Raw genomic sequence first — 12,866 nt, forward strand, 5'->3', positions numbered from 1 at the left:
CTTTGTAGCAAAACAAATGGGCTGGAACTATACTTATCAATGAGTAAAACCCCAGATCAGGTTGAATAAAAAATATACAGCATGATTCCACTATATACAAGTTAATAAACTTTAAGCAATATATTAATTAAGGATACGTTCACAGGTTGTAAAACTATAAAGAAAAGCAAGGGAATGAGTATCACAAAAGTCAGGAAAGTGATTACCTCTCGGGAGAGGGAAGAGGAGGCAATCGGAGAGGGGCACATAGGAGACTTCTAAGGTACTGGCAATGTTCTATTTCTTAACCTGGGTGGTAGGTACATGGATGTTCACTTTATTATTAGTATGTAAACTGTAATAGACATTTATACACTCTATATATTTCACAATAAAACAAGTTTTAAAGAAACTGTTTTACTTGCAACTACCGATCAGGGAAAAGCTTACAGAGAGAGGTTTACTGTAAAAGCAGCCAACACTTACCAGTGCTTCCTCGTAAGGTTTGTATTTCTCCAACTGCTGTAGCGCTTTGTGATAGCTCTGAGTTACCGACTCTGGTATTGGGTCTTCCGACCACTCTTCATACTCTGCAAATGTTGCCTCCATATCTATTGAAAAATGGATTCAGCCCCTTGGGTCTTGTAATTGGATCTTAAGAATCCAAACATAGATTAAACCATGAGAGTCGAATGCCACTAACCCCTCCCACATCAGTGGCCATAGCAGCTCTTATGACCAAATCCTGAGCTCTCCTGCTGAGCTCACACTTGGCCTTAGACTCTGTCTCCAAATACTATCCCAGGCAGTCCTACCAATTAATCAATCAGAATTCATGAAACTAATAGCAAAGCTTTAACAACACTTAACCTGGCACTTCCTAGGTTCTAAGTCATCATAGCCATTAACTCGTCTGATCCTCACAACTCTATGATGTGGGTTCTACTGTGATCCCCATTTTGCACTGTCCACAGGAAACGGCAGAGCAAGGGTTTGAACGCTACTCACTATGCTACGCTGCCTCAAACTGGGATGAGATGAAATCTACAAGCCAGTTCCGTTCTAGCCTTTTCTGCATGTCACCCAAAGATTCAACTGGAGAGACAGGCTATACTTTGTTAAATGAAATCCAAGTAAGCTGTGAAGTAAAATGAGAAATAACTTCTGGGCTCAAGTCAAGTTATCCAGAGGGTCTGAGGGTGCACAGTACACCAGGTCTAGGGAACAAACAAGATGGCAACGCCAAACTCTTCCCATGCTCGGAAAAATCCTCCCAGTGCTGCTCATGCTCCAGCTCCAGAACCTCAAAGGCGTGGCTTTCCAATATATATTCCCCAAAAAAGGAGAATCCTTACCAAACCCCAGGAAATTCAGGTATGAATACTTGCGACCCATGGTGCTCCTGAACCAGATCACCCCACCGAGGAATGGTCCAGGCCCACGTAAACTCCCCAGGTCATGGAAGAGGGTACTTCTCAAGAGAAAATGCTCCGAATGGAACTCTGATTCAATCCAGCTTCCCCAGAAAACACAGGGAGTCAGTTTCTCTATTCCTTTCAGAGACAGAGAGCCGCCTCTCTGCCTCTCCAACAATGTCCACACGACTGGGACTTCCTGCCTCTGACCCTCATAACTAACTTGAGCATTAATAACTCAAGATACATTTTTACCAAGGGACTCGTCCACAGTCACGCTGTCCAGTGAGAGTAAGGACACCAGCCACATTTGCCTCGTGGGATGCTGGGAAAGGCCGAATCACATGACATACCCCAAAGCATTTTAAAAACCACGAAGGGCTGGCTCTTGTCTTACCGTAGAGTGGGATTGCCAACTGTCGCCGGAAGAGACTGTGCACTTTCTCCAGCTGTGAATCAAAGGTTTGTTCCCGGTCAAAAGGGGAAAGGAAGCCAGCCATGGGCTAAAGAAGTAAATTTGTAGTAAATGACAAACTTTGGTCCTTCCTACCTCAAAATTATTTCATAAAAAAAATTTATTTCAACACACTTTTAGTTCAAACTAAAAAAAAAAAAAAAATTATGACCTCTTACACATGAGGTAATGCGTGGTAAAGCTGAAGGCAGCACTGCCAATTTTTCAACAGGGACGTAATTCAAGAATGAACTGGGTTACTTTAACAATAACAATCAAACATTAGAGGGCTTCACTGTGTATCAATAACTGTGCACCCACACAGAGTGGAGAGGGACAGTAAAATTCTGTAAGTTGTAGTCTAAAAATTGCAATTCTGATTGGGTCAAATCTCTCACAGTTTCTACTGGACATTTTTGGGGGGAGGGGGTGGGGAAGGGGTAGTGACACGGTTATTTTTGTATTTTATTCTGGAACCAGTAACTAAAGCAGTAGTATTTTTAAGTATCAAGAACAAATTGTAGAGTCATGTGTAAGAAATCATTCTTGCTAGTCTAAAAAACTTTTTATTTCATATATTTACCTGCCCATACACTAAGGAATTGGCGAAGACCATTTTATTAACTATGTCCTTCCAAGAGCACTTACAGAGACAGCCCGACTATTCAAAGGCAAGCACTGGTCACGGAGGCGGGGAACTCACCCGGGCAGCTTCCACAATCGCATTTTCGAACTCCCGGTAAGCCTCCCAGATGGCCAGGCCTTTGGTCATATGTAAACCGACAGACGAGAGAGCCCTTTCAAACACAGAGCGGACTTTCTCCAGGCCACCTTTCTGACCAATCCCACCGACTGAGTACTGGCCATACTCCAGCCAAATGTTTGGACCTAAAAATGAGGAGAGTTCTGTTAGTTAACAACATGAGACACCCAAATATCAAAAATGAGGCATAACAAAAGAAATGTGCCCACCAAAAAAGTACTCATTCATGCAAAAAGGTAAGAGCATCATCAATATGCATCCCAATTCACCTACACTAATGCTGCAGCCTAAAAAGAAAGTCTACCCAAACAATGTTCCTAGCAGGTATATTCGTTGAGATGTTGCTGAATAAACAGTATATGCCAAGAGGTAATATGTAAAAAGACCATGATCATAAAGCTTATTTATTAAAACTGAAGAAACTCAGTGATAGATTTCAATGAAAATACTTAAGAATCTGAGTCAATCTTCAGAAAGATTTCAAAGCCTAGAATTTTTCAAAATGAAAAACATTAAAAGCACCAATACTGTTAATAGAAATCTGTATTTTAAAATCTCTGTTTTTAATGACTTTAAACAATGACAAAAAAAGCTTGGTTGCTTTGTTTCTTTCACTCTTTTTAAATTTTTATCTACTCACTCCCACAACTTTAAGACCAGACCACTGAAAGATCTTCATGAATGCATCCATTCTTACTGTACACGGTTTGCCTGTACTTTTCAAAGACCTAAAAATAATTTCAGAAGCCTATACACTAACTTTGTAAAATAAAAATGCTAGATACAGAAGCCAATTTGAAGATGACCATGTTTTCCTAAGGCAGGTTTATTTCAAGAACTTAGCCAAAGCTTTAGCCACTTTGTTTCGTGCACCAATAAAAAGCTGCCAGATGGGCTGCAAAAAAAAAATGGAAATGAGCTAGCTCTTGGAGGTGAAGGGCTGAGTGATGGGAGGTCAAGTTTACAGATGGTCTGTGAAGCGGTTCCTCCTCTCAGAGAAGGTAATTTTCAACAGATGACATCATGCCCCCTCTCAACACTTAATCTTGACAGGGGCAAATATGAGAAACGGCATTTTAACTGAGAAAACCCAAGGGTACCGAGCCCACAGTGACTCTGAGAGACAAACAAAAGAAGGTGTCACTAGACCCCAAGCTCAGAACAGGCATGAAGCCTCCGCACAAGGCTCCTCCAAGACCAAGGAGCCGGGTTTTCAAAACCTCTGCGGAGCCAAGGGAGGTTTTCAGGGGGAGACTGGGAGATAGGGGCCTCCCCTCCCCCTCCTCCTCTTCCTGTGCGGACCTCAAGCCCTCCCCAGTCCGCTGGGGTGGGGGGGGCCTCTGAGGAGCCAAAAGGCCTAGCCATCTCCGACTACTGGGGCATCAACCACCCCACTACTGAGTGAGTACATGCTGAGAAACACAGGAAGGCCATCCTTGGCATCTTCAAATATTAAAAAAACAGTTAAATAGGAAAATACTAAAATACAAAGAATAGAAAAAAATAAATAAAAAGGACAACAAAATAAAAAGCAGGCAGAGTGGCTTCTGAACATTCAAAACAAGTGGCAATTTGCACACACTGAAGCTCCCGAAAATAACACATCCCCTGGGGGTCCCATTCAAAACGACTTGTGAGACATCCTCTAAGGAGGTGGTCACCTGGTCCCCGACCCACAGCAGCCCTGCAGCAGCTGGTGGAAGGGCAGTCGCTGTCATCAGCACTAAGTGACAGCGGAGGCCTGCCGGCAGGGAGGACTGCAAACCCTAAGGGACTGAGAACCATCACGGGCGGCCTGGAAGGACAAAAGATCCTTGCAGAGAGAGGGCTGGTGCTGTTAATGACTCTGAGACCTTAAGAAGGGGGTAACAGGACCAGCAGAAAACAAGGTACATCATGCATTTGGAACTCAGAGATTCTAAGAGGCCACAGGGCCGGCACCATCTGAGCAAAGACACGGGATAGCTTTTAAAGGCACATTCAGTATAATTTTATATTCACCAAACAACTATTATTTTCATTATTTGAATTATAAAAAGTAAAAAAGTTTATATTCTTCTTGGCTGGTAAAGGTACAGAAAAAATCCTCTCCCTTTGGGCAGTCTACCTACTAAGTGCTGACACTGCTCTCAAGGGGAAATGCCCAGAGTGAAGACTGAGGAAAATCAGATGGGGAAGAAGGGCTTAATTTAAAAAGGGGGAGGGGGGGACCTTGTAATGCTTTTTAATGCGTTTTGTCCACAGCACTGATGTGTTCCCCAATATATGTAGAGACAATGTTTAGAGAATTAACCATCAACAGGGGCGGCTGAAGGGTCTTAAGGGGAAGTCAGGCATCCACCTTCACTTGCACTGCTGACCGGTCAGCACCAGGAGACCAGGGAGCTCTGTGGTGGGGGAGGGTCTGTACCTCGAGCGCAGTGGTGACCACCGGAAGCTACACGGATAACATCTACAGAACGACACACATGCACTGCACCAAGGTCAACTTCCTGGTTTTGATTCTATACTACTGTTATAAACTACTGGGAAAACTGGACGAAATAAGTACATAGGACTTCTCTGTGCTACTTTTGCAATTTCCTATAAATACAGAATTATTTCAAAAAGAAGTTTTAAGGTTTTTAATATGAAAAATAAAAATTCTGTCCAAAACTTCTAAAAATCTATTCAATGTGTAAAAGGTGACCTTTAGTCATCTGGAACTACCATGTAAATTCTTCCTGCCAGGTAAGTGCTGGGTGTGAGTATATTCATCCACTTAAATGAACCTCAGATATTACAGGTTCGGTTCCAGCCACCCCCTCCACCCCACCCCCCAATGAAGCAAATATCGAAATAAAGCCAATCTCACAAATTTTTTTGTTTCCCAGTACATATAAAAGTTATGTTTATACTATAACGTAGTCTATTAGGTGTGCAATAGAGTATGTCTTTAAAAATGTACATACCTTAATTTTTTAAAACTTTGTTAAAAAAATGCTAACTCTCATCTGAGATTGTTGGTGAAAATGGTGCTGATACATTTGTTCAACACAGGGTTACCACAAACTTTCAAATTGTAACAAAAAAGAAAAAATAGCATCTGTGAGATGCGATAAAGCTAAGTGCAATACAGTGAGATATGCCTATGTCTTAAAACCAAATATCTTCAACTGAAAACCATAAACAATAATAGATGAACTCAATCTTCCTAATTGCTAGACGAATGCTGTCTTCTGGGCAACAGCATCTCACAACACAATCTAGACAGCAGAGACTGATGCAGGTGACACTGCCGGGCCCCCTGGAAAACGCCTGCGGGAACTTACATATGTAATCCTTCACGGCTTTCTCAAAGAGGTCGTACACGTGCTCTCGGTCCAGGCTGTCCAGGGCCATGCTGATCTCATCGTGCAGCCACTCCAGCCAGAGCTCTACAAGACAACAGCCTGCGTTACCACCTCCCTCCCAAGAGGGCGGTCTGAAAGCAGCAATGTAGAGGAGTCATCAGCAGGCAAGCGTTTCATCATCTTACACAATCTGGCACAGGTCACAAAAACTCAATTCTTAAAGCCTGCACCAAGCACAGAAGTTTATGGCTCCAGATAAGATCAAATCACTAAAATCATAATATTCTACAGCTGTTGGGCACTTCATGGTTTGCAAATTCGGTGTCTATAAAAGCAGCCCGGCTGGTGAGGAGTTACCTTCTGTCAAAGGGAAGATCTCACTCATCTTCTGGCGGGCCGCCCTCACTTTGGTGAGCTCCCCTTCCAGCCGTAGCAGCCTGATCAGGTCCACATGGCAGTTGTAGTCATAGATGTTGATAGACAGCTAAAAGGAAAAGAAACAGCCGGTGAAATTTAAAATGCCATCATCAAAATAACTTAGCTTTTTTTTTTTTTTTTTTTTTTTACCATTGGTGACAATGCACACATCTGTCACAAACAAAATAAATGTGCTACCTGGGAGAGCCTCTGAAACAGAAATGAAACCTCAGGAAAAGGAAGAAAAAAGATCAATACAAGAGGCTTTTTATAATAACCATAAAGTTCCCTCAAGTCCGTCACAATTCCCATCAGCACACACTTGGTTCTCTCTGAAATACAGGAAACATTCTAACAAAACAAATAAGCAATAGTGTGGCCTTAGGCTGGTTATTAATTGTCCTAAGCCTCCATTTCCTCACTTTAAATGGGGGAATCACCGTTTTCTGACTCATAAAGTTCCTGTGAGGATTTTAAACATAATTTAGTAACGTGCTTTAGCATATGCCAGGCACATAGGTAACAGCTCTTTTCTTCTACTGAATAAATAAAAAGATCCCTATTGGTAGAAATAAGAATGACAACAGACTGATATCTTCTGAAGCTGAGTGATAAGCACATAAAGGTCTATTTCTATACCTGAAACTTTTCAAACTAAAAATTTAAACAATAAATTAAAATAAGTGCTTAAAAAGCTATCATACATCTGAGACAAAAGGAAACTATAAAAATATGTTACTATCCGACTTACACTCTTAAAGAATAGCTAAAGGAAGTTCTTCAAAGAGGAAGGAAATGATAAAAGAAATCTTGGCATCAAGAAGAACAAGAAAGAGCAGAAAAGTGGGTAAGTATAGGGTGTCCCAAAATTCACGCAAGACTTTAATTCTGCGTGAGCATTAACAACTACAACAAAAAATAAAAGCCTAATTTTACTTGGTTTATTGAATCAGATTCTAATATCTGTTGCCCTTTGATTTCAATCCCTTCAATTTGATAAGCATTACCAAGTACCAATTATGGCCCAGGAGCAGGGACAATGAAGACCAAGGCTTTGCGTATGTGCCAGCAAAGCCGTGGAGGCCATTTACCCGATGTGCTATTCCATACATAACCCTATACTGTATACTTTATGAATCAATAAAAAATTTACAATTTTTAATTATAAACCTGTGTTTTCTATCAAAATTACTTCTTGCGTGAATTTTGGGACACCCTATATAAGTTATCCTTCTCCTTATGTGTTTTCTAAATTGTATGTACAATGTTTTACTAGTAAGACTACCTGAAACCCAAAACAACGATATTTAAAAAGCAGGGATGCAAAGGGACATAAATGGAAGGGAGATTGCCACACCTCACTCAGTGGTAAAACGTAAATACCAGGAAAGTCAAACTGAATTCATGACCCATGACCATGACCCCAGTTTGAAAAACACCGATGCAAAAAAATAGATAAATTGGAAAAACACCAATGCAGAGAAACTCTTACACGTGTTCAACAGTAGCACAGTTCAACAGAAACAATGTTTTGTTGTAGCCTGTTTGTAATGGGGGGGGGGGGGGGCGGGACTATAGCTATCCAAATGCTAGAACTGATCAAACAGTTGTCAAAATGAATAAACTGCAATGACAAGTAACATGGATGAACCTTAGAAACCCACTGCTGGGTGGAAAGCAGTCCCAGAAGATTATGTATAACATGACGGACTTTTTTAAAAGCTCAAAAACAAACAAAAGTGGACAACACACTGCTTAAGGACGCATACCTGAGTGATAAAACTGTATGTTTGCCAATAGAAGGAAACAGAAGATTCAAGAACGTAGTTACTGGGTTTTAGGAGGGGGCACGAGAGAAGGGGCAAGGCAGGACTGGGATAGGGAAGGCGCCCAAGACACATGCAGCAGTACCCATGCAGCTCTAACCCGCAGACGAGCGAAGGGTGTTCATTTGATTACCATACTTTCTAATTTACAGATGTGAACTGTGTATGTATCAATTCACATAAAAAAGATAAAGAAGAATCAATAACAGGTAAGAATATGACCTGATTCTTTCAAAAACCTTAAAAGACTTGCAGCAAGGTTCTCTTACACGTGATTTATAAAGCTTGACAAGCTGAACCCATCCATGATTATGTGATGGTTCGACAGGGCTGGACGAGGCCAGGACACACATGCCCTCGTCTCCCCTGGTCCTCAGTGTCCTCACCTGCACCAGGATGAGCTCGAGTGGCTGTCACCACACACTGACGGTTCCAAACTGACTGTCAAGTGTGGCACACGAGTAACGAGAGTTTAAAAAGTTGAGTTTGTGAAAGATGTGCTTTCCTCATTAAAGAACATCCTAGGCTCTCCCGTCCCCCACCGACTCACAGCTTCCCTGGGTTTGAATGTGTTTTCTGAGCCTGGAGAGGGTGGGAGAGCCCTTACCGGTTAGTGTGAGGAAGGCCTGTGCAAACATCCCTCAGGAGCACCATGTGTAATTCAGAAGACAAAGGTATAAAAGTCACGACGTAGAGGAACTGCCTCCAGGGTGATTTTTGGTCTAAATTTCTGATGTCTAGCCCAAATGACGATAGCATGGATAGGAGGTGCTCTGAAAGTCTGTACATGAAATGCATGCTGAGCTGCACGTACAAGACATTTCACAGAGCTCACTCCGCACTGACAAGTGAGCGCACACGCTGGTCTACTCCCGTCCCAGAACTTCGTGAACAACAAAGGAAGCTCTAACAGGGAGGCGGCTTAGCCACTGCACAGACTGATCTAACCCATTTCCTAACTCCCTACCGGCACAAACTGGACCTGGAGCTGGGGGTGGAGAAATAACAGAGGCCTGTGGAAGGACACATGCTACCCACGGCAAAGGCAGGGAAAGGAGAAAGGAGGCCTTGCATGGCACCTACTCTGTGTCAAACGCTGCCAGCAGTTTTACACACACTGTCACTTAAGGTCCACAACAGCCCTGCGTGTGTGTGTGTGTGGGGGGGGGGGGGTGACACTACAACAACCCTCATTTTACCAGCTGGGACGCCATAGGCTCTGAGACTGAAATAGCTTGCACGTGAGAAAGAATGTGCTTAAGTTCACGGCACACACACACACACACACACACACACACACCCGCACACACCCCCCCCTCCCCCGCCAGACGGACCACACAGATGGGTCTCTGGTTCTCTCCTCCAGCAGGGTTTGCCCAGCAGCAGGCACCAGCAGATGCTTGGAACGAGGAAGAGAGGGAGGCCAGGGTATGCCTCCTCCCACCCCGACCCCCTGATTGGAAACCAGGGCTGCACCCCTTGACCAAAGGCCTTGGCTTCCCGGGTGCTCTATCCACACCTTTCAAAATACCGGTCCCCCCTCCCCTCTTCAGGCCTGAAGATGGACACAGGTCCTGCTGTGACTAGCCCTGGGATGCCAACCTCCCCTCCCCATTTCCCTGCCCACCTTCACAAACACGGTGGTCCCTCCCTCTATTAACCTTAACGCAAATTATCCTAACTTACATCTGCTGGGACCCCGGACCGCACTGGAGTTAACAGGTTAGATCAGTGGTTCTCAACCTGGGCTGCACATTAGAATCACCTGGGAATCTTGTTAAAATCCTGATTTCTTGCCCTAACCAGTTTGGCTCAGTGGATAGAGCGTCAGCCTGGGACGCCTGAGGGGTCCCAGGTTCGATTCCGGTCAAGGGCGTGTACCTTGGTTGCGGGCACATCCCCAGTGGGAGGTGTGCAGGAGGCAGCTGATCAATGTTTCTAACTCTCTATCCCTCTACTTCCTCTCTGTAAAAATAATCAATAAAATGTATATTTTTAAAAAATCCTGATTTCTGGCCCTCATCATTAGTAACAAAGAAACAGAATTTCCGGAGGAGGAGGCCCAGAAATCAGGATTTTAACAAGATTCCCAGGTGATTCTAATGTGCAGCCCAGGTTGAGAACCACTGGTTTAGATAGAGATCCGGTTACTGCGAGGCGCTGGGCAGCTGTCACTGCCGCCATCGCAACTACACGACACGGAAGTGCTGCTCCCAATTTACAGACGCGGCAGCTGAGGCTCAAAGACTCGAAGAAACCCGGCCAAGCCCTGACCGGTCTGGCTCAGTGGATAGAGCGTCAGCCTGCAGACTGAAGGGTCCCAGGTTCGATTCCGGTCAAGGGCATGTACCTGGGTTGCAGTCACATACCCAGTGGGGGTGGGGGTGGGGGGGGGGGGGGTGCAGGAGGCAGCTGATCGATGTTTCTCTCTCCTCGATGTTTCTGACTCTCTATCCCTCTCCCTTCTTCTCTGTAAAAAATCAATAAATAAGTAAATAAATAAAAACCCGGCCAAGCACACACAGCCGGGGCCTCAGCCTCCGGACGCCGAGACCCCTACCTTTCCATTCTTACGACCGTCCTCAAGGTCGATACCGCCTTTCCTACCCCATGGTCCCGCATCACCGTTCGTTCCCAGAGGGAAACCCCTCCCTGGCGAGGGGAGCGGTGTTTCTGCTGCGGGGCGTAGCTCCACGGGGAGGCTGGGAGGGGGAGGTGTGGCCCCCCATTTGCAGGAAGTGTAGCCTCGCGCCGGAGAAGTCCCTCCACGGAGAGCCTCCGTTTCCTCGGTAAAACGGGGGACACACTACCGCCTCCCTGGGTCGTGGTGAGGCTGCCATGGGATGCCGCCCGCACAGCCCCAGGCAAGCGCCCCAAACGCTGGGAGCTGCGGGTGAATAGCGGGTTTGCTGCCCCGGCCGGCGGCTTCATTACCGCTCCGGACCCGGGAGGAGGAGAGTCAGGCCCGGGAACCTGGGGGAGAGGGGGACCCCGCCGCCCACCCCCGGGCGCACCTGCTCCTCCAGCCGCTCAATCTCCAGCTGGTTCTTCTCCTCCTCTTCGTCGTACTCCCACTCGTCCTCGCCGGGGGAGCTCTCCGCCGAGGAGGCCATGGCGAACTCCTCGTCTCCATCGCTCTCACTCACGCCTTCCTCCCGCTGCTCATCCCACGCTGGCCCCATGGCCTTGTAGGCCGCCGTGGCCACGGCGCGCGTTAACACCTTCCTCCTCGTCCTGTCCGCCTTCGCCTCGTCCTCCTCGCCCTCAGCCTCGGGCCCCGCCTTGGGATCGGTCTCCGGTTCCGAAGCCGACGCTGCGGCCGCCGTCGCCATCTTGCGCTTCCAGCGACTCCCGGGTCTGCCCTGGGCCGCCTAAGACCCCTGGAGGTAGAGGCTGTCCGCGGCGCGCGCCTGATCAAAAACCTCGCTGTCTTGGCGCCTGAAAGGGAAATGTGAGCCTCAGGTGACGGGGAAAATCTCTAAATACACGCAAGTCATGTTATTTTCATACACCTGTGAAAGTTCTCTTGAGAAAAACAATAACCTCCCTAACACGGCGTGTGTTCCGTCTCACTTCGGACAGAATGGGGTCCTTGGACAGGAAGTGGGGCCATTAGCGGAAGTCCGGGAGGGAGCCTGATGACTTAGTTAAGGGTTTGGCGCCATCTGGAGAAGGTCAAAATGACTGGGAATAAATACCTTACTGCCTAGTGTGACCTGGCGTTTGGTTCAAATATCCCCGCCAGCTGACCCGCAAAGGCAGGGAAAACCCCAAGTCCTCAGGGATCGATGCACCATTCATGAGAAAAACACATTTCCCAAAAAGATTCTTCCCCCTTTATGTAATGCCTGATGCTTAGTAGGCGTTAAAGGCACACGTGAGTTTTCTCATTTTATAAGATCTTATTCTGCACACCAACATTAATAAATTACACTACTAGGCATTTAATTAGGAACTCTCAATTGCCAGATATTGTCATATAAGTTTACTGTAGTTTGTACAGAAATAGATAATATAGACATGTACGTTTTTAAAAAATCAGGACAGGGTTTCGTTTCCTTCTTAATTAAGCCTCCCATTTTGAGGTAGGGGAGCACTGGTGTGTTTACTTACTGCCTTTCTCCTTCCCCAGTAAGTTTAATGAGGCAGGAATTATGTCTGCTTTTCTTTCCGTTAGATTCCCAAAGCCTGGTACAGCGTCTTGACGCATAGTAGGTACTACACACGTACTTGCCCATGAATGAAAACATCGTCCTTGAATTACATATTACAAAAGATCGAGGCTTAGGGAGCTAATGTCATTTGCCTAGGGTCACACAACCAGGAAGGAGCAACACCGGGATTCTAACGCAGATTGTCTGAATCCGAATCCCAAGTGCAGCTAACTCCTGAGCAACTCTGGATAAGTCACTAAGCCGCTCGGAACCGACAAGGCCTCGGCTGCACGTGGGGGTTGAGAAAGATGGACGGGCTGGCCCTCCGCGCCGCATTCGGGCGGTGGGCTCGGCGGACGTAAACGTGTGTCCCGCATTCCAGCCCGAGGTCCTCTTACACCCAGAGCCCAGCACCCAGGACCAGCCCTCCTGCCCCTTAGACCGCCCCGCTCCGCGCCCCGCCCCCCGGAGGGGCGTGGTCCCAGCGCGGACACGTGCGCGACACGTGCCCGGAGCGTGAGGGCGC

The 12,866-nt window shown here is 46.1% G+C and overlaps 1 protein-coding gene across 7 annotated transcripts in view; it reads right to left on the bottom strand.

Annotated features, from left to right (window-relative positions):
* Positions 1–12,706, bottom strand: part of SART3 (spliceosome associated factor 3, U4/U6 recycling protein) — a 34,127-nt gene extending 21,421 nt beyond the window's left edge. For 2 of the 7 annotated variants that reach the window (XR_004974920.1, XR_004974919.1), the window contains exons 1-6: positions 11,201–12,168; positions 6,301–6,427; positions 5,923–6,027; positions 2,552–2,736; positions 1,792–1,897; positions 466–590 (exon numbers count right to left, since the gene is read on the bottom strand). Coding sequence is in view for 5 of the 7 variants with exons in the window: in XM_036354310.1 (XP_036210203.1) it covers positions 466–590; positions 1,792–1,897; positions 2,552–2,736; positions 5,923–6,027; positions 6,301–6,427; positions 11,201–11,518 (966 nt within the window). In the remaining 2 variants the exon portion in view is untranslated. Of the gene's footprint in view, positions 1–465; positions 591–1,791; positions 1,898–2,551; positions 2,737–5,922; positions 6,028–6,300; positions 6,428–11,200; positions 12,181–12,299 lie in introns of those variants that run through there. The other 5 variants (XM_036354310.1, XM_036354313.1, XM_036354312.1 and 2 more) reach the window with 5 other exon arrangements.
* Positions 12,707–12,866: the final 160 nt, after the last annotated feature.

Source organism: Myotis myotis, unplaced genomic scaffold, assembly GCF_014108235.1.
Source record: "Myotis myotis isolate mMyoMyo1 unplaced genomic scaffold, mMyoMyo1.p scaffold_m19_p_20, whole genome shotgun sequence".
NCBI lineage: Eukaryota > Metazoa > Chordata > Mammalia > Chiroptera > Vespertilionidae > Myotis > Myotis myotis.